Genomic DNA, 21,283 nt, shown 5'->3' on the forward strand with positions numbered 1-21,283 from the left:
GTATAGCCCGTGAGCTTATCTATAGTGGTGTAGGGCGTAGAGGGTGGCATAGGTGTGAGCCAAGATCCGAAAGCCTTGTGGAGAGTGTTGGCAGAGGTTGGAGGTAGCCGTTCGTCTGACAAGCCAGGTTGCAGCCGTTGGAGAAGCTTGGTGCATTGAGGAGCTATGAGACCTTGAGGAGCTCATAGAAGTCGAGCTGTAGATCTGATGATGGCGTTGGCACTACGTTGCTAGATGAGGTCAGGCCTAACTAAGCCGATTGGGCCTTGCTGCTATTCGATGGCTGTTGATGAGAGCATCAGTCAGCTGAGGGAAGCTTGGCTTTGCTGGCCGATTGTTGGAGAGGTTGCGTCGTTGGGGCTACGAACTGGCATTGTTGCAAGCAGACGTGAGGCTCGAGCAATGTGCAGGAGGCTTTGGAGGTCGAGCATTCGGTGGAGGTCTAAGGCTATTGACATTGCTGGCTGTGGAGAGCCAGGAATCCGAGTTGGTGGGCTGAGCCTTTGGAGATGGCCTTGTGTGGGAGCTTTGGTCGTTGAGGGAGCTTTGGCTATGACAATCGACATCCATGTTCTAAGATGCAAAGCCCGTATGGTTGTCGATTGAAGGAGAAGTCATAGATGCTTGAGCCATCTATGCTTGTGTCGCCATTAGAGCCATTTATGGAAGCTTGTTGATGCTACAACAACTGAGTCCTCATACTCCCATATCTTTCTCTTAGTTCTGTAGGAGGCTCTAGACCAGACCTTTTCTCTCTCAAGAAGACTTACAAGACCTTAGGAAACTCTCAAAGAGCATCACAGTGAACAAAATTCTTCCCGAGGGCTCAATCTCTCCAAGAAAACACACTAAATCCCTCTTAATGAACGGAAGTATCTCTCTCTCACGTGGACGGAATCAAATGATGGAAATTTCTTTCAATGGACAGAATTTTCTCTCAACGGAAGAGAATGGAACACTCAATCTCTCTCGATCTCTCAATCTCTCAATCACTCTCACAAGAAGGATGGCGCCTCAGTGGAAGGCAGAACCATGCTCTAATACCATGACAAAATATGAAGAGGGGAGAGTAGAAGAGTGGAGATGAGGAGAGAGGGCATAGCTAGAGAGCACACCACAAATGACTAAATATACACTAGATTTAGTTGAAAAAATAGAATATATACAAACCCTTTTAGGGTTAGGGTTAGGGGATCTAACCCTTTCCTTTATAGCACTCTATAAGGTTAGTGCTATGCACATATGATCACGTGATGGTGCTATGCACACATGATCACATGATGTTGAGCGTGAACTCTCAACAAACTGATCAATATATTGAAGCATTGGATGCGTGGCTATAGCATACAAAATAGCACTGAGAGGGCAATCTTGCTGAACTGAACATTTAAGTGTCCAAGATTTTGATAAATCTCCAAAGAGAATGCATGCAACTTTGCTATCTTGATAAAGCCAAAAGATAACATGCTATAATTTTTGACCAAATCCCAAAGCCTTCATGATCAGAGCTATAAAGTCTCATCGAATGGTGTCAAATGCCTTTACAATATCTACTTGCAGAATAAGCACATCTTGCTCTGTATAGTTGGCATACTTAATTCCTACATAAGCATTTGCAATGTTATGAGTAATATGGCATCGTGGAATAAAGCCATACTGTGCTGGGTGCAGGCCATCCTATAAATATTCCTTTATTCGATCAACCACCATTTTGGTGACGATCTTGCATATTACTCACAAATGGGCTTCTTGTGAAGAAGTTTAACCAACCCTTTCTTCCAAGCAGTTGGCATACATTGATTTTGCCAAGCAGTGTTAATCATTTGCAGCAAAGGCATTTTCAGCGAATCCCAAAATGCCAAGAAAAATTCCACCGTGAGACCATTCCAACTAGGAGATTTCCATCTACCATAGGATTTAACAGCATCATTTAGCTCTTGTTCAGTGAAAGGAGCTTCCAAATCCAAGGCCTGTGTCGAAGAGAGAATTGGAATGAAATGTTGTAATAATTTTCCTCTTGCTGTAATAACCTCTTGTGAGGGTAAATCTACTTTTCCAAACTGAGAAGAAAAATGTTGAACACAAGCTGTAGCAAGCTGTCTTGGAAGAATTCCAAACACCATTTGATAACTAAGCGCTGCAAATATTTTGAGAAGACCTTTTGTAATGCAGCCCTTTAAAAAAGGCTTTAAAGGAGTAGCCTTTATCCAAAAAGGCTCTCTGACTTGCACGTGTTTCCCATTTAGCTATTTTCCTATTGTCATTGCATTGCAAATAATATTTTTCTTGATATAACATCTGCTTTTCTTGATAAGAAAGATTCCTGAGATGACTCAACTCTGTCAAAGACTGACACTGAGATTTTACCTGAGCAATGTTATCCCTTAAGGTCTTTATATAACTTTTGCCATAGCTATGAATGACAGCTTGCATTCGTGTAACAAAGGCTTCCTAGGCAAAATCAATACCCATGGTAGCCTGTTAAGATAGTGGCTGAAGCGCATCTTTAACGAGATTCTTGTATGCTTCATGCTGCAAATAACTGTTGTTGACATGAAGCAATCTTCTATGAACAAGCCTGTCATAAGGTATCTCATGGAGAGCAATCCTCAACCACAAAGGGGCATGATCAGAATAAGTGAATGTGTAATCCACCCATAAATTGACAGTGAGAGAATCATAATGCTGAGGATCAACTCTATACCATCGATCCAAACGTGCCCGATAAGCAAACTGAGCATTATGTTGAAAGGTAAAACCAGGGAGCATAGGCTGTGATTCTTTCCACAAATCAATAAGAGGAAGCTGAGTCAATAAAGCAGACCAATGCTAATGCTCAGTTGCTAACATATGAGTATGACCTAATGTATTATCACCTGGTTGAGGAGCATTATTAAAATCTTGACAAATAAATGCATGCTGTTTTCAAGGATAACTTGCATATGAGCCCAAATCAAACCTTTGCTATGAGAGGATTGTGGTGCACAAATTGAAGCAAACTCAAAAACTTCCCCCTGTATAAGACATTGAATAATCAACCATGTACCTTGACAATCATTTAGAGCAACCACTGGCTATAATTTATGTTTCACCAAGAAAACCACTCCTGAAAAAGTATGTTCTCATGCATAGAAGATATTATAGCCAGAAAAATGTCCATATTGACCAACATACATATGCTGATTATGCTTCTGCAATGCAACTATATCAAGCTGCATTTGATGTAGATAACCCCAAACTAACTTCCATTTCCTGGGATCATAGAGACCCTGTACATTGAGAGTAAGACACTTTATGTATGACAGCATATTTACAAAGTATATACATTTGAGAACCCAAAAACTCAAGATTGCATTTCAACCTCAGGATCTGGCCCCTAACCCTGAGATGAAACTAAAGTCTGTGGAGAAGATAAAAGAGCAGCCACTTCTCTTCAGGAAAGAGGGTATGACTGGCTGTTACTGCAGCCCATGTAATTCCAATCCCTGAATTTTCTTGAGGAGTGTTCCCACTTGAAGACAAATCAAAGAGGTCTTCTTACTATCATAATATTTCTTGGAGTCTACCAAGCTTCTTGCAAAGTTTTTTCCCTTGCTTTCGATTGAAAAGTTGAAGGCATCAATGCAGAGGTATTAGTATTTGATGTAGCAGGAGCTTTCCCCTTATCTTGAGCTACGTTTACTAGTTTATTGGACTTATTCTTTGCTTGAGAAGAGACAGAAGTATCCTTGTGATGCATGTTAGCAAGCATGGCATCTAGAGGCATTTTATGCAAAACTAGCAGGCCTTGTGAAGCCATGTGCCCAAATTTTTGCATTCAAAACAAGCTCTTGCAAATAAACCCCATTTCAACTTGTAAAATGCATCGCCCATAGCAACATTGTTTACTGTGACAGAACATGAGTCTGGAGTGGGATTATCTATATCCCATAGAATGCAAAATCTATTCGAATTGCCATTCGGTCGTGGTTTCGGTCGTGGTGGACACACCACCTTTCCTAAAGAGGCTATAATTTTTGGCAACAAAGAAGCAAGGCATTGAGGGAAGTCCACAACCTCTACCCACATAGGACAACGATGCCTAATCAAAGCCTAATAGTCCTTGCAGTGTGACTAGGGAAAACCATGTACCATCTGCTGGCCATAGAAAAGAGAGGAGTGCTCAAGTAGCATCTACTTGTGTTGTTTATCCACACCACGATCACTTCAAAGAAGACCCTAGCTGCATAGTGCACTTTGCGAACAAAACAACCCCCTAAAGTGTGTAATTGGAACTGGAACTGGAACTCCAACATCTGCTGCAACTGGAATCCTTCCTCAATCCTTCGTAGAAAAAATATAATAACTGCATGCTTGGCATATTCATGCACCGGATCCACAATATCCTCTACTTCCACCATAATTTCAACGATGGGAGCAGGATCTTTTCAATCCTTGCATGTATCATCAAAACCTTCATGCATCACATCATAAACTATAACTGAGCCTCCAAAGAAGCATGCCTAGGGTCATCCTGACCCAAATCTCGCTTTTGCCTTTAATTTATGTATGTCTTCATAGTAGCCATTGAGAACCTATAAAGCGGAGAAGGAAAGGTAGGAAAGGAAGAGAGATTTGAACAGAATTACAAGGTAAAATCAAAAGAAGGGAAGAGAAAGGCTATTATATACTGAACTGAAAAGTTTGGGACAAAGATTACAAGAAGATAATGGAGAGGACATCAAGAGAAGAGAAAAGGAAAAAACATAGTAAATAAGAGCTGAAGGAGAGAGAATTGGATGACAAAACTGCCAAAGAATAGAAAACCAGCATGCAGATAATCCCAAAGTGGCCATACAAACTGTAAGGAATCCGTACAAGCTGTACAAAACAGTACGGGCATGTATGATATCAAGACGGGACCTGTAGTAGGGATTCAAAGGCAATATATGGCTTCGAAGGCAGTATATGGCGAATAAAATAGATCTGGAGTAGTGCAATTGCACTTGGATTGGTGCGGGATATGAGAACAAGCACAGGAGGCCCTAAATGGAGGGCTAGCACACGGGTTAGGCTGGCTGCAATGTAGGTCCACTCGTCTACACACTCAGCCACACCACACACACACACACAAACACACACAAAGCTCCACCCGCCCCTGCCCCCCCTTTCTCTCTCTCTTTCTCTCTCTCTCTCTCTCTCTCTCTCTCTCTCTCTCTCTCTCTCTCTCTCTCTCTCCCCCATCAACTATCAATCTACTCATAAAAGTAAAAAATGCAATGTTGTCGAGCACATCATGTTGTTTTCCCTTGCTATAGAGGTTTGATATAAAAAACAAGCAAAAACCAATGAAGCCATCCTCCTTTGTGAAGATTGATATGTATCTTGGATTCAAGGGGCATCAAACTCATACTATAGATTGATTCACTTGGGACAGAGTATTGTGGTTTGAGCTTGATTTTCTTTTTTAAATTAAACAATGCCATAAGCATTTTCTTACCCAAGCCATGTCTTCACTACGGTTAGAAAACATTATATTGAAAACTAGTATTGGAAAATAGCAAGAAAAAAATCAAAATAAGTGTTAACAAGCATTGAAATAGTTTTAGGACAATTGTTGATGCTTGTATCGACACACGTGGGAAGTTTTCGATGCTTCTATTGCTTCTATTGTAGCAGTGTATCATTGCTTTTTTGAGGTTTATATCAAGGTTTAAAAACTTGGAGAGGCCCTACATGGGTCTTCATTTGCATTTGGAGGATGAAAATTGGTGGGGATTTTTATTATGGTGGGACTAACATCCTACCAATTTTGGTCTCGTTTAAACCTATGTGAATGTTACACTTGATTTTGAATACTAACCCCTAAAAGCACTAAAGTAGGTGCATCATTTGCATGCTGTGGGATGGGGTGGCCCAAGTTGGATAAAATGCGGTGGCAATCTAGACCATGGAGGAATCCATCATCCTACCACTTTTTTTTCCTATTTGGACAATTTGAAAGACCACCCTTTTATGAATGCTATTATTTTAAAATCATAATCCTATCTAGGCATCCACCTAGACACTTGGGGTGCATCATTGGGCATGTTGGCTTAAAGTGACCCAAGTTAGACCAAACTTGGTGGATCTAAGCCATGGTGTATCAAAAATTCTAACAATTTTGGTCTTACTTGGACCTATACAAATTAAATGTCATTTTCTCTAAATTTATCCCCATCTAGGTAGTGATTTGCGGTGTATCATTGGCATCTCAAGATAGAATGACCTAAGATGAAACAAAGTTAGTGTAGCTCTAAACAAGTAGTATTCAATGTCCTACCAAGTTTGGTCTCATTTCAACCTATGAGCACTTGCTTTTTAATCGGTACTTTGTTTTTCAATCCTATCACACCTAGAAGCTAGAGTGACCCAAGTGGGGCCAAACTTGGTGGGGATCGAGTATAATTGAACATCCTACTAAGCTTGGTTGGTCTATGAACATCTTTTTTTTTAATGGACATTATTGTTCTTTTATCCTAACCCCAACTAGGCATTGTACTGAAATGCATCATTTGCATTTTCAACTAGAGTAAAAAAGGTGTTCAAAACTTCATGGGAATCTAGCATCCTACTAAATTTGATCATCTTTGGGACCTACAAGCACTCAATTTTTAATGGATGTCATTGTTTTTAAATCGTAGCCTCACCTACCTTGAATGGAAGTGCATTATTAGCATGCTGGGCTAGAGTGACCAAGTTGGACACTTTGGTGGGGATGTGAACCATGGTGGGATCTATTATTCTGTCAAGTTTTGGTATTATTTGGATCACTTCCTTTTTAATGGAAGAAGTTGTTTTAAATCCTTAGCTCACTTGGGTGTTGAGTTAGGGTGCATGATCGGCATGTTGGGCTACTATGACCAAAGTGCAACCAAACTTGGACAAGATTGGTCTCATTTGGACCTATGCACGCCCATTTTTCAAAGGATATTATTGTTCTTTAATCCTAACCCCATCAAGGCACTGAACTAGGATGCATCATTAGCATGTTTGTCTAGACTGTCCCAAATGGGACAAACTTCATGGGGATCTAGACCATGGCAAGGTAATCATACCAAGCTTGATCTCATTTGTTCTCATTTAAGAATCCATTGGACACCATATCTTACCGATTTAGTTTAGAAGTTAGGAGATTCTATGAAGCGAGGGAGTGTATCTTCTTTCATCTATTGCACCTACCTAAGTTGCATCAATGCAACCAAAGAAGTTGAGATCTGACAATCTATCACATTTCATATCATAATCCCATGTACCCTTAAGATACTTGATAAATCTACCTAAAGATCAAAGAGGTTTCAAATATTTCTATGTCTTCGTGTGTCTAAGTGCAAGGTATGATTAAGTCAAACAAAATTTGGATATGCACACACTGCGAATAATCACGAGCTAGCTAACATTGTACAAATTGAAGCATGTGGTTCGTTGTTCTAGTCATTTGTGATTGGGGAGGCCCATTTGAATGTTAGACTTCAAAACAATCATGAGCTTACTAACAAGGTACAAGTTGAAGTCTGCTGGCTTGTTCAAATTCTAGTATGCATGAGAATTAATAGTATTAAAAGCAAAATACATGAAAGATAAACTAACCTAGAGATTGAATGAAGACAAATCTTGTGCCGAAAGATCAATTATCAAAAGAATACTATGTTCTGCAAGTGTTCATGATTATACAAGGTGGGTCGAATGGCTAGCAAACGATGGAACTATTAACATTTAATAGGAAAGTTAAGAGAGAATTAACACCCTTGGATCATAAGTAATCCAAGGGCTCCAAGTTGCCAATGTGGCTTAAAAGGAGAGGCCTTCTTTTACTTTCATAAACTAAGCTAGTCACATTGTAAAAATTGTTAAACTTTTGACTACAAAATATTACAAAGTGTGATTAAAAAACAAAAACTATTCCAAATTAAATTTCAAAGCCTTTTATTTATGTTTTTGCTTTAAAAATACGTACTTTCAATGAAAACCTTTACTTGAAGGGTTTTGTCTCTCTTAAGAAAAATGTTCTTGTGAATACGATTGAAATTTCCAAAGCTTACATACATAAGTGAACGCTGAAATTTCCAATTGAGAAAAGTTTACTCGGGATCCTTACGTGCCCTTCAATGAATTAAATGAATATTCGTAGAACTGTGTTGAGGCTCGTATCCGATATGCAAGTTCAAACTGATCCTTGGATTTTAGTTATCCCGTTGATTGATGTATCACGATACTGGATCCAAAATTAATCGATCACATGAACCACAATGCTGAATCAAATCGATCCTTGGATTTTGCGCATCCTGTTGATTCATGTATCACAAGAATGTCCACACGGTGTTGAAAAATGAGAACCTGAATACTAAAAGCTCCACCATGCTGCCCTCAATAAATGAATCTCAAAATGCATTCAAATCAATGTGAACATCTTGCTACCTTGTGCTTGCAGCTGCAGTACGCTCCTCCATGCTGATGATCTTTTGGTCGCTGAATCACAAACCTGGACCTGAATTCAAGCCCATAGCCTTATGAACCGATGGACCACCGTGACGACAAATGATGAGGCAATCCGATCCTTCTTGAATATATCACAAAATCTCCCGTGAATTCGAGTAAAGCAGCTCCATCTTATGAATTGTCAGATAATTGATTTATATGAGGACATAAGAGACAGTACAGGAAACTAGCCACCATAAGCATGCCCAATGTAATCTCTTACTCGGAGCTGTTCAGTGTACGAGAAGCACATATGTTTTGGCTACGAAATTAGCAATTGTCCCAGGAACACTGCTGAGTCGGCTTCGTCAACAGGATGCTCGGTGAGAGTAGGTCTGCGTCTGCAGATCCTTCCTGCTGTGTTACGGGGCACAGCACGAAAGTGCGAGCACCTAGGTTTTGAACGAGCTCTTCAGCATCCAAGCCTGCAGCAGAAGAACGTTTAGTATTCAGAACTGTAGGAGAGCGGGGACGACGAAACACAAAGGCTGCGTAATTATATGGGTGGCGTTGCGGAACTTATTCATCTTCGATGCGATCGCAGATTAGTTGATCTTGTTAAACATGACGATGTCATACTCTGCAATGAGAAGGCGGAATAATGCAACTGATAAGCATCTGGATTCCAGCCTCGCGGAGGGAGGCGCTCTTGCAAGGCGTACTCGTTCAAGGCGGCTTGAATCGTCATCTTTACGGTCGCATCGTAACGGATCAGTACCTTAACGGTATGAATTGTGCCCAGCATGGTAACGGTCACCAGCTGCTTTCTTGCTCGCGTTTGAGATGCACTGCTCTGCTCAAGCAACATCTCGATGACTTTAGGGCCTGCATCGGCAAAACAAGAACAAAACAGGACAGAAGTGGCGATAGTTAACCTCCAAATCGCTCAAGAGATCGTTCACGGTCGATTCTCTACTGCCGCACAAGAACAGCAAAACAGCCAAGCACATATTCAGGATCCAGCTGCAAGGGGATTTCTCCCTCGACGGTGTCTTCTTCCACGCGCCAAGCGTAGGAGATGAATCAGAGTAATTGCCAGAATTTCTGAAGCTCTGCCTTCTGAAATATGTTACGTCGCCCTCCGCAGCAATTTCTTGCGAGCTCCTCTCAGACCACCGCAACCGTGGCTCCGACAGGCTTCTTCGAGTAAGGCGACGACTTTCCCCGTGATATTTCCTTCCAACTTTGCCGTCCGATCTTCTAAAGGTGGAACAATCTCTTCTCTGCCCATTGCTCGAATCTGCTCTTGTTCTGGATCTGGAACTGGATGATGAACCGGGAGACGTGGACAAACATTCAGCCAGGCTCAGCTCCTGAGAAGAACCGGGACGCCTGGCAATTGTGCGACCCATAAGGAATCAAAACTGCACGAAGGAGTAAAGAATGGTGAAGTTCCGATAGGACGGTTTCTTTCTTTGAAATTTGCTAACACGTCGAAGTTGCTACGGACACAAATTGCTAAAATCTCCGAGAGACTCCAACTGCGCAAACCTCGATCGAAACTCAGGCACAGAGCACCCTGCAATAAAAGAGACTGATCGGCCATAGATGCAAATGTCTACAACCCGAGGGCGCTACAGCTCTTGAAAGAGATGTATGTGTGGAAGATGATTACCAATCGAGCGGCGACGGTATTACGACCCGTGAGTTTTCGGAACACTTCGGAGGATCATCAACAGGGAAATGGGTTTGCATGGATGGCTGTAGACGTTATTCAACGAATTCTTCGACAGAAAACTGCTGATGAAGATCGTCAGTAATCGTCGTTACATGCGAAAACTGGGATCGATGAAGAAGATGACGATACCTAACAAAAACAGAAAGCCTAACCGCGATCCGGCCGCGATCAGCGGTGAGTCCAAAACCTCAAGTGAATCATCTCTTCGTCTCCCTCGTATCTGCATCTCGCCATTTCCATTTCTTGTGATTAATTGTGACTTGATCGCATCCTGCACGCGCTCTCTCTCTCTCTCTCTCTCTTCGACGTTTAGCTGTGTGTCATTCGAACCCAACAATCCAACAGGAACTCGTGAACTGCCGACGACTAAACAACAGTAAGTAGTGAATGCAAAGCTCTATTGAATTGATCATCTATAATCTTCATATCTAATTAGATCTCAATGCTATGTTCAGTGACATTAAGATCTCTCTCTCTCTGTCTGACTCTCTCTCTCTCTCTCGATAAGATTAAACAGTACCTTCGCTGACGAGAGGCACCAGCCTCAAGCCAATCGAGAGTCGAGTATCCTGTAGAAGGGCCTCATGACCACGCAAATCTTCACGAGGGACACCATATTTCCTTTTCAAAATTTATGGTTCGTAGCACACACATTGTTCTCGCTGCCATCAATTTAATGCGAGCTCATGAATGCTTCCACAATGCACAATGCACATTGGACTCGCACTATGGTACAGGGACCACTAGAATGGCACCTACTATGAATGCAGATAAGTTATCTGAGTACTTGCAGAGTGATTGTGGAGTCCAATAAACTTGGGGTTTCAAAATTTTGAAGGTTTCTCTCAAGATCTTTATAGCTAAATTGCCTGAAATTTGAAGGTTTTACAAAATTGAGAAAATATTTTTTTACATGGAAATATGAAAATGTTACATAGTTTGCATGTTTTCTTTTAACATCTTGAGGACCCTAATTGAGTGTACTAGTACTCCTACTCTCTATTCTAAATTAAATTCATTAATTTGTCTGGTACTCTCCCTCATTCCCAATTAATATAAGGTCCTACTTGATTAATCTACCTCATCGCCTCTCGCCGCCGGCCTCACTAATCTACTCTCCTATCGATTGTTCTACCTCACTGCCTCTCTTCACCCTCATTGGCTCCCTTGCCGCCCCTCTGTGAGCCCTTTGCTTCCTTCTCTCCACTCCTTTGACCCTTTCTCGCTCCCTCCTAGACCTCTCTGCCTCCTCCCCACCTCTCTCTCTCTCTCTCTCCTCTCCCTCCCACTCTTTCCCCCTCTCCTTCCCCTCTTTATAGCTGCTTGGGAGCCTTGAAGCTTCTGGACAAACGTTCTAGACCACCTTCATTTTTTACCATCAATATTAGGTTAAATGGGCTTTCAACCCTCCACTCCCGCTCATGTTAATACAAATGCCCAAATAAAGCACATCGTGGATGCCTACTTGATTATCTAATCAAAACATTAGTATGTACTTTAACCTTTGTTTCATAATTTGACTCATGTTGCAGCATCATATTATCCTTAATTGACTTGTGTATTTAGATCCTGAACATGTCAAACTCATGTTTCCAGGATGTTACTTCACATTCAAAAAAACAACCCATTCTAGTTACTTAAAGTTTCTTGATTTGTATGCTAATGGGTTGAGCATTTTGCATGTTATTTCACATTCCCAAAAAAAAAAGCATTCTAGCTACTTCATGATTGTATACATAATTGGGTGCAACATGCTCCATATATTGGGGTGTGATAAGGAAAAGTAGATATACTCAAATCTATGTGACTTGCATTCTTCTCATGGATGTAATTTCAAGTAATATGGACTAGGTTATGATTGAATTTCATGAAGTCCTTTGATTCAACCAGCTATAGTTGATAGGAGGCTGATGGACTCCACCCTTCAAGACAATCCTCCTTCCAATTACAAGGAAAACAGTCAAAACTGTCAAGAAATAGAGAGCCATGTGCTGTAGCTAACTCCCCACAGTTGGTACTTGGATCTTCCACATTGTGGGATCATAGTTTATAAGGGGAAGAGCCCAGGGAGGTCATTTTCCATAGATGGCGATCTTCAATAGCAAGGACCTGCCATTTTCTTGAAGATGACTCACCTTATTCTTTCCTTGATGTCGAAAGCCCACGTAGCCTTGCCCCCGTGTGATGATGACCTCCCAAGACTAATGGTGACCTTCTTTTCTCATGTCACAGATAGCTTTTTACTTGTTATAGATCTCAACTTTCTAAGGTCACTTTTTGAGCTGCAAGGCAACTCTTGGCCTTGAGATATAGGGGAATGTGCTAAGGTAGACTGCCTTGGAAGGAAAATCATGTGGTAAATGACAAGCGACCAAAAGGCCTTTGCTAGTTGATGGTATCTTTTTGCTTACATAATGATGAAATCTTTTTACTACTAGTTAATTGAGGGAAGACAATATTTCATCTAAGAAAGTGGACAACTGAGATTGAATATCTCTTGACCTCGGACCTTTATGTTGAGATTAAATCTCTACTTAGCTTATTCAAGAGACATTAAATCCAAAAGAACATAGCAAGACAAATCCAAAAGATGCCTCAACTTGAAAGTGCCAATAAAATTGATAAAGAATGGGGAGAATAAGAACAGCACTAAGCTTATGTTCCTTCTAAACGAATCTAACGTGGCCACCCCTTCAGTGATTGCAAGGTTATTAGCACCTAAATAGCATAAATGGTGGTGAGGAATGAAGGTGCATTGGTACTTGCTTGATTACCGACCCCTCTACCTATCTTGTCATTTTGAGCTAAGCCACACTCACCCTTTGATGTGAGGTCTAGTTGAGGTGTAGACCTCTATAGAGATCAATTTAACACTAGTTTGGTAGCTCTACAAGACATAAAAGTGTCCATTTTTGGGTTCCAAATTTGTTTTTTAACGGTTTGAATCTCTATCCAATGTAAGCACCCTTCAAGACATGTATTTTTGAACTTATTCAAGAACATGGTAAAAATACATCCATAGAAAAAATGCTATGACAAAGCCTCCATTTTCTTTGCAAAACTTGTGTGGTTGCTATTTTGACTCGTACAAACTATTGGATGAACAAATTTCAAGCATATAACTCTTTAAAAAAATCTACTTTTAGTCGTATTATTTTTGGAACATAGTTTTAGTTTAGAAAATAAATTTGGGTGCAACTTTCAATACTAAAAAATATATTATGGTCTTTAAAATTGAATAATTATGTGTATGTCATTGTTTGCTACAGCGTACCATAGAAACCTACATCTTATGCACATAAAAAAGTTTAAGCCTTGAAATTTTGTTTTCCATGATATAATATAATATCAATCCACGAGTTACAATCATTTTTTGACCATTATATTAGGTTTCAAAAGCTCATAGTCTGACACAATGGAGAGTATGCGTCATTGAAACCTTTTATATCTCATCTGACAGCCTTATATGACTATACAAGTGCCGAAATATATCTTATTATTACTATGTATAACCATGCATGACATGAAATATTTCTTAAGGAATATGTTACCTTTAACTTTACACGATATTACTCTCTAGGCACACTTATGATAATTCATCATTTGCATGGACCAAAAAAAAGATGATAAAACCCTCACATTCAACCACTTTAAGGACTTGAAAAATATAACATTATCTTTAATATACAAAGAATTTTCCATCCATATATAGAACCTCAAAATATAAATACATATTCTGAGAAAAAAATAATTGATTTACGAGTCATTTTTAGCATGTTTGACAATAAAAATAAGAGAAAATAGCAATTAAATCCTAGATACATCCCTAAATTTTGGGCTTTGTTATTCAAAGAGGATGCTTTTGACCATATAGCAATGATTATAATTTTAAAGATCCAAAAAAGTATGCATTACGACCTTGTAAGACCGACTTTTCACAAAACCTGAAGTTGTTTTTGGGTGTTGTTTCGACCATCAGGAATTTAGGGTTGAGAAAATTCTGTAAATTTTAATCCTAGGACACGTAATTGATGAAGTGGAGGGGGAGAGAGAGAGAGAGAGAGAGAGAGAGAGAGGAGTGCACATGATATAGCTACCTGTAGACTATGTTGTATTGAACATAAACATGAATATATACATGTGTACCCATTAGGGTTAGGGTTAGGGTTTGCCCCTATGCCCTATCTAGATGGTGCAATTTACACCATCCTTAACCACTCCTCTTAAATTGCACTAGGTTAAGTAGGGGATGCATGTATAGGATCTTTTTGTGTTTTGTTTGGTGCATATGATAGTGATAGTATACAAAACCAAAAAGAAAACATAAAAGAATCATAGTAGTATGTGTGTGTGTGAGCACACTGACTACGTAGTGGAAGCATGTACAATGAGTACAACTTACAATCATGTACATAAATGTGCATTTCCCTCTCTTAAATTGTGGGTCATCCGAGTCATCTTTGGGAATAAAACCGAGAAGATAGGCCGAAGGGAAGAGGAAGGAAATATGCATAAAGTAAAGTCCGCTTGAATCAAAGACTAGTCAATTGAAAGATGACTACATGAATGATGGTGCGTATGGCTGCATGTTGAACATGTCAAGGCTAAACATGTCATAAGTTGTCGTGGGTTGTATAACTGCTCTAAAGAAGAGGGGTTTGAATGTGAAGCTAGTCGATGTAGCTATGAAGATGTGATCCGATAGACTGTGACATATGAGAGTGTCACCAACCCAAAAGAATTGACAACAATGTTGGAGGTATGCTACAATAGAGTAATCTCTATCATATGATGCGAGCTTGAATAAGACCACGTAGACGGTGTGGACAAAGTGATCTAGGGGTTAAAAAACTAAGGCTGAAGGTGCAAGTATGAAACACTACTCTGTTGATGAAGAGGTCCATTTAAAACTAACAAGGTACGGCAACCTGTCAAACTTGCATGCTCAACTGCCATGAGTCGAAGGTCGTCTGATGTGTGCATGGCTAAACAATGAACATCCATCGACATGGGATGTAGCATCTGTCATAGGATTGTTAAGAGGGAGATGGCAATACAAAGGCCCAGAAGCCTGAATATCACTAAAAAATCACAAGATATCCCTACGGCATATTCGGTGTTGAATGCTAATGTCATGATTGATCTGTAGTCTGGGATCCAAGAAAAGTTTTATAAGGCTTGTGAAAGAAGAGCCTGGTATAGAAAGTGTTGTCTAGTTACTGTGGGGTTCCTGTGCTCACAGGCAAGGGCTAAGGGGCACCATTTCGTGGATCTCTCAAAGCTTGAGAAAAGACATGTTAATTTTTGTTTTTAAAGTTTTTGGTCTCATGAATACACGTATGCATTGGTAGTTTGGCATGCATGCCATAATGCATTTATGCTTTCATGTATGAAATTCTAGGAGCATGCAGTGGTGCATGGTTCCTACACTCATGAGGCAAGGGGCTAAGTGAACCATAACTCGAGATTTAGGCTTCTCATGGATCGATCAAAAGTTGAAATTTTTTATGTTCTGAATATATGTACTCATATAGTTTAGCATGCTTTATGTAATGCAATCTTATGCTTTCATATATAAAAGAAGTACTTGGTCTAGGAATTGGTGTCTGGTTCTACGCCTACAATGCAAGGGTCTAAGGGGCACCACGACTTTAGATTCAAGTTTCTTGGATCTCTCAAAGCTTGGGAAAATACTTGTTAATATTTCTTTTTTAAAGTTGATTGTCTTGAATACACGTATGCATTGGTAGCTTGGCATACATGACAAGCTTGAGAAAAGACATGTTAACATTTCTTGGATTTCTCAAAGCTTGAGAAAAGGTATGTTAATATTTCTTTTTAAAAGCTTTTTGTCTTGAATAGACCTATGCATTGGTAGCTTGGCATACATGACATAATGTATGTATGATTTCATATATAAAAGGAAAGCGTGATCTAGGGAGTGGTGGTTAGTTCCCACATTCACAAAGCAGGGGGGAAAGGGGCACCATCCTTAGGATTTAGGTTTCTCTTGGATAGCTTAGAACTTGAAATTTTTTATGTTGTGAATATATGCACTCATGCTAGTTTGGCATGCTTTGTAGTCTTATGCTTTCATAATTAAAAGGAGAGCCTAGTTTGGGAATCGTTGTCTGATTTCTACGCTCACAAGACGGGGGGATAAGGGGCACCAAAACTTGAGGCTCCGGTTTGCTTCGAACGTGAGAAAACGTATGTTTACTTTTTTTTTTTAATTTTTATGTTGTGAATATCATATGCATTTATTATTTGGCATGCATGACATGATGTGATCTTTCCTTTTGAATGCATTTACTAGTGCTTTGTATGGAGTAAGTTGATCCCAATTCAATGTATGTTGAGCTATGATAAAGCTATTCCATTTCTACGTGAAGTTGATTCATATAGAGATCTTCACGACACTTTTGAGTACATTTCTTGCACCATGTCGACTAGCAACCTCAATCTGGAGGCATCTGCTAAGTTAGACAACTCCATTTACAGTACATGGAAATACCGAATGGAGACCATTCTTGTAATTCAGGATAAATGGGAGTATGTCGATGGGTCTACACCTAGACCATTGGACAATCCAGCCACCAGTAGCTCTACTCCATTTGTTGTCACAGCACCAGCAACAGGATCTACATCTACACAAACAGTTTTTGCACCAGTAGCAGATCTTGCCATTGCCCGAGCTCAAGCAAAATGGGATAAGAAAGACAAGTATGCCTATCACCTGATCAAGCAGAATGTGCAAGATGTCATGCTAGGACAACTCAACATAATCAAGACATCAAAAGAAGCATGGGATATGTTCGTTGCTCTCTACGAGTCCAAGAACACATCCAAGATTCTCACCCTGAGAAACCAAATAAACCAGAGGTTCCGCAACAGTAGTGAGACCAGTCATGCTTATGTACTCCGCATAAAAGACTACAACAATCAACTTGCAGTAGCAAGAGAGACTATGAACCCCGAAAAATGGTTCAAGTCATTCTGAATGGACTAGGAGAGGGATACAAGAATCTAGTCTAGAGTATTGCCATCCAACGGCAAATTCTGACACTGGAAACTTCAGTCAGTCCTACTTGGTGAGAAGAACTCAGGACTCATGCCATTCAAGCATGTAAAGGTCATTCTAATGATCAGGCATTCACAGCTTCAGACAAAAGCAGAGGCAAAGGCAAAGGCAGAAGTAGATCGTACCAGAAAAGTAGTCATCATCAACAAAATCAAAGTCAGAATCAGCATCCGCATCAGCATCATCCTCAGCAACATCAGAATCAGCAAAGAGGAAATCATTCCAATCGAGGAAGATTCCAAGGATGAGGAAATGCATCCACCAATGTGTCAAACATTCAGTGCAACTACTGTCACAAGTTTGGACACTATGAAAGAGATTGCCACAAGAAGCAGTACGACCAAGGCGGTCAATGCAACAGTAATCGAGGGAATTCCTGAGGAAGAGAAAATCATCGTGGTGGACATTCTAGTCACAATCATTTTGCAAATGAACATGGAAATATGTTTCCTGCAAGCGAGAAATTGCATCAGACTGATACAGTGTACCTAGACACTGATTTCAATCCCAAAGAAGATTTCAGTTATCAAGTCGACCAAGTGGAACAGGATCCTTGGTACATAGACAACGGTGCATTATCTCATATGACAAATCATCAGGAATGGTTCACAGAAATGAAGCCATTAGAAGGACAGAAAAATGTCATCTACATAACAGACAATACATCGAATCTAGTTCAAGGGACAGGTGTTATCCCTATGAACAATTTCACTGGTACGAAAGGATTAATCAAACAAATGATGCGACACAATTACAAAGTCATCTTCGACGGTGATGAATGCACTATCAGAGACAAATCCAAAAGATGTCAGCTAGTAGCAAAAGGTGTCAAGGAAGGACGATTATATAGAATGCTAGCTACAATACTAGATAAGCATGCCCTGTCAGCTCAACTGCAACAGATGCCACTATCTGCAAAATGGCATAAGAGATATGGTCATGTCAATTTCAAGTACTTGTTAGATCTCAGGAATCAGAATATGGCAATTGGGATTCCGAAGCTACAGTTTCTTGGAAAGGTTTGTGAAGCATGCTGCTTCGGCAAACAAAAGCGAACCAACTTTGTCAGAAGTACCTCTCGTGCACGAGGTATTCTTGATTTGATTCATACAGATGTATGGGATTATGCCCAGACCCGTAGCATCAATGGTTCACTTTACTACTTGACCTTCATCGATGACTACAGCAGATATTGTTGGGTCTACTTTTTGAAAGAGAAATCTGAAGTGTTTTCCAAATTTCAAGAATTCAAAGCCATGGTAGAAAACCAGATAGGCAGAAAGATCAAGGTCATGAGATCAGATAGAGGAGGTGAATACATGTCTTCAGCATTCATGAACTTTTGCAAAAATCACGGCATTCAAAGACAATTCACATGTGCAGATACTCCTCAGCAGAACGCAAGAGCTGAAAGGAAGAATGGGACTTTAGCAGACAGTGCTAGAGCAATGCTTAGTGAAAAGCATCTTCCAAATCAGTATTGGGCAGAAGCAATAGCTACAGCAAACTACTTGCTTAATCGGCTTCCTACCGAACCGATACAGGGTATGATTCCTTATGAAGCATTCACCGGACATAAGCCACACATTGGGCATCTCTGCATATTTGGTTGCATAGCATATGCCCACATACATGATGATCATCGTAGAAAATTGGATGCAAAGTCACGCAAATGCATCATGGTTGGCTACAGTGAAGAAAGCAAAGCATACAAATTGTATGATCCCATCAACCGCAAAGTCATTATCTCCAAAGATGTAATCTTTGATAAGGAATCAGAATGGAAAACCTCACCTACACAGGAGATAGAAGCATCGACTTCACAGTCATCTCCAAAACAGGTTGATGAAGAAGAGCAAGAATTGCCAACAACACCCCAAGCAGAGCCATAGCAGCTCAGACGGTCTACTAGGGAAAGCAGACCTCCAGCCAGATTGACATATGCTCAGAAAGGCAAAGCAATTCAGGTGGAAACCACCAACTATGCTCTTATGACTACCATCATGGCTACAGAAGAGCCAGTGTACTTCGAAGACGCAGTAGACAAGCCAGAATGGCAAACTACTATGAATGAAGAAATGGATGCTTTGTATAAGAATAATACTTGGGATTTATGTGACCTTCCACCATGAAAGAAGGCCATAGCAAACAAATGGGTATACAAAGTGAAGTATAATCCAGATGGCAGTATTTAGAGATACAAAGCCAGATTAGTTGCAAAAGGATTTGCACAACAATATGGTCAAGCCTATGATAAGACTTATTCTCCAGTAGCAAAAATGGATTCCATACGATTCTTGATATCACTAGCAACACTCAGCAAATGGAATGTGTATCAGCTTCATGTCAAGAATGCATTTCTCAATGGTTATCTAGACGTTGGTTATCCAGACGAGGAAGTCTACATGCGACAACCAGCAGGTTATGTTGAACCAGGAAAGGAGAACAAGGTTTGCCATCTCAAGAAAAGTCTCTACGGCTTAAAGCAAGCTCCCAGAAGTTGGTACAACAGAATTGACAAGTATTTTGCTGATTTGGGATACATGAAGTCTAATGCAGATCATACTCTCTACTACAAAGTTCAAGGGGAAGACATTACTATTGCACTTTTCTACGTAGATGATCTGATTGTGACAGGAAGCAAGGATAGCTTCATCAGAAAATTAAAACAAGACTTATCTACAGAGTTCGACATGAAAGATCTTGGACTTATGAACTATTGTCTTGGAATTGAGTTCTGGAGAGATTCAGATAGCACATTCACGAGTCAACTCAAGTATGTTGACAGTCTCCTGAAGAAGAATCATATGGCAGATTGCAAGATTGCAGCTACTCCCATGGAACAGAGTTTGAAACTTACTAAAGATTCAAAAAAGCCTACAGTCAATGACAGATACTACAGGCAGCTCATTTGATCTCTTATATATCTGACAATCACATGGCCAGATATTTATTATGCAGTAAGCTCACTAGCACAGTTTATGGCAAATCCAAAACAATCTCACTGGAATGTAACCGAAAGAGTCTTCAGATACATAAGAGGTACAAGACAATTTGGGATAGAATATAGAGGAAGTCATCCACGGTTGCATGGATACTGTGACAGTGACTATGCCGGAGATCATGAGACCAGGAGATCGACACAAGGATATGCATTTTTCCTTGGTCAAGGTGCTATATCATGGTTGTCAAACAAATAGCCAACTGTTTCTTTGTCTTCGATTGAAGCAGAATATAGAGCACTCACTACAGGTGCATGTGAGGCTATATGGCTCAGAAGACTATTGTCAGAAACAGATTACTTTGATGAGTCAAAGCCAACAACAATATACTGTGATAACCAATCGGCTCAAGCATTGGCAAAAAATCCAGTATCTCACTCCAGGACAAAGCACATTGATGTCAGAGAGTACTTCATCAGAGAAAGAGTGTTACTTGGTGACATCACATTACAGCATTATGATAGCAAAGAAAATGTTGCAGACATCTTCACCAAACCACTCAGTAAAGAGCTATTCGAGAAACACCGACTAGCTCTTGGTTTGACACAGACAAAGGACATTCCCATTAAAGGGATGTGATGGAATGTAATGCTCAATCCTTCTTCGATTCCCCATAATCATCATCTTGAGGGAAGGCCTACTTCATAATGTTGATCTTGAGGAAAGGTGTTGAGAGTTCACGCTCAACATCATGTGATCATGTGTGCATAACACCATCACGTGATCATATGTACATAGCACTAACCTTATATAGTGCTATAAAGGAAAGGGTTAGATCCCCTAACCCTAACCCTAAAAGGGTTTGTATATATTCTATTTTTTTAACTAAATCTAGTGTACAGTTAGTCATTTGTGGTGTGCTCTCTACCTGTGCCCTCTCTCCTCATCTCCACTCTTCTCCTCTCTCCTCTTCATATTTTGTCACATTTAGTGGCGACAAATATATTACATGGGTTGGAAATTCTTGCAAGTCGCTCATTGGTTGCTCAGGCTTATGCAGATGGTTTTTTCTTCATGCCAAAAAAC

At 40.1% G+C, this 21,283-nt stretch overlaps 1 protein-coding gene across 8 annotated transcripts; it reads right to left on the bottom strand.

The window, feature by feature from the left end:
• Positions 1-8,023: 8,023 nt before the first annotated feature.
• On the bottom strand, positions 8,024-10,758 carry LOC147880567 (uncharacterized). Of its 8 annotated transcripts, none has more exons than XR_015540568.1 (6): positions 10,505-10,613; positions 10,112-10,445; positions 9,372-10,015; positions 9,076-9,289; positions 8,437-8,921; positions 8,024-8,303 (listed from the first exon to the last, which is right to left on the bottom strand). XR_015540568.1 is itself a non-coding variant. In XM_087370936.1 (6 exons), exons 3-5 carry the CDS (start codon positions 9,846-9,848, stop codon positions 8,767-8,769), a joined length of 846 nt encoding a protein of 281 aa, XP_087227062.1. In that variant the 5' UTR covers positions 9,849-10,015; positions 10,112-10,445; positions 10,505-10,613; the 3' UTR covers positions 8,024-8,525; positions 8,720-8,766. The 8 variants fall into 8 exon arrangements, 7 of the variants coding, with proteins under 7 accessions (XP_087227062.1, XP_087227058.1, XP_087227059.1 ...); XM_087370936.1 differs by having other exon boundaries at positions 8,024-8,525; positions 8,720-8,921; XM_087370932.1 differs by lacking the exon at positions 10,505-10,613 and adding an exon at positions 10,695-10,758 and having other exon boundaries at positions 8,024-8,921.
• Between the last annotated feature and the right edge of the window lie 10,525 nt (positions 10,759-21,283).

Source organism: Dipteris shenzhenensis, chromosome 32 (genome assembly GCF_047967505.1).
Source record: "Dipteris shenzhenensis isolate YYH24624 ecotype China chromosome 32, Dip_SZ_1.0, whole genome shotgun sequence".
NCBI lineage: Eukaryota > Viridiplantae > Streptophyta > Polypodiopsida > Gleicheniales > Dipteridaceae > Dipteris > Dipteris shenzhenensis.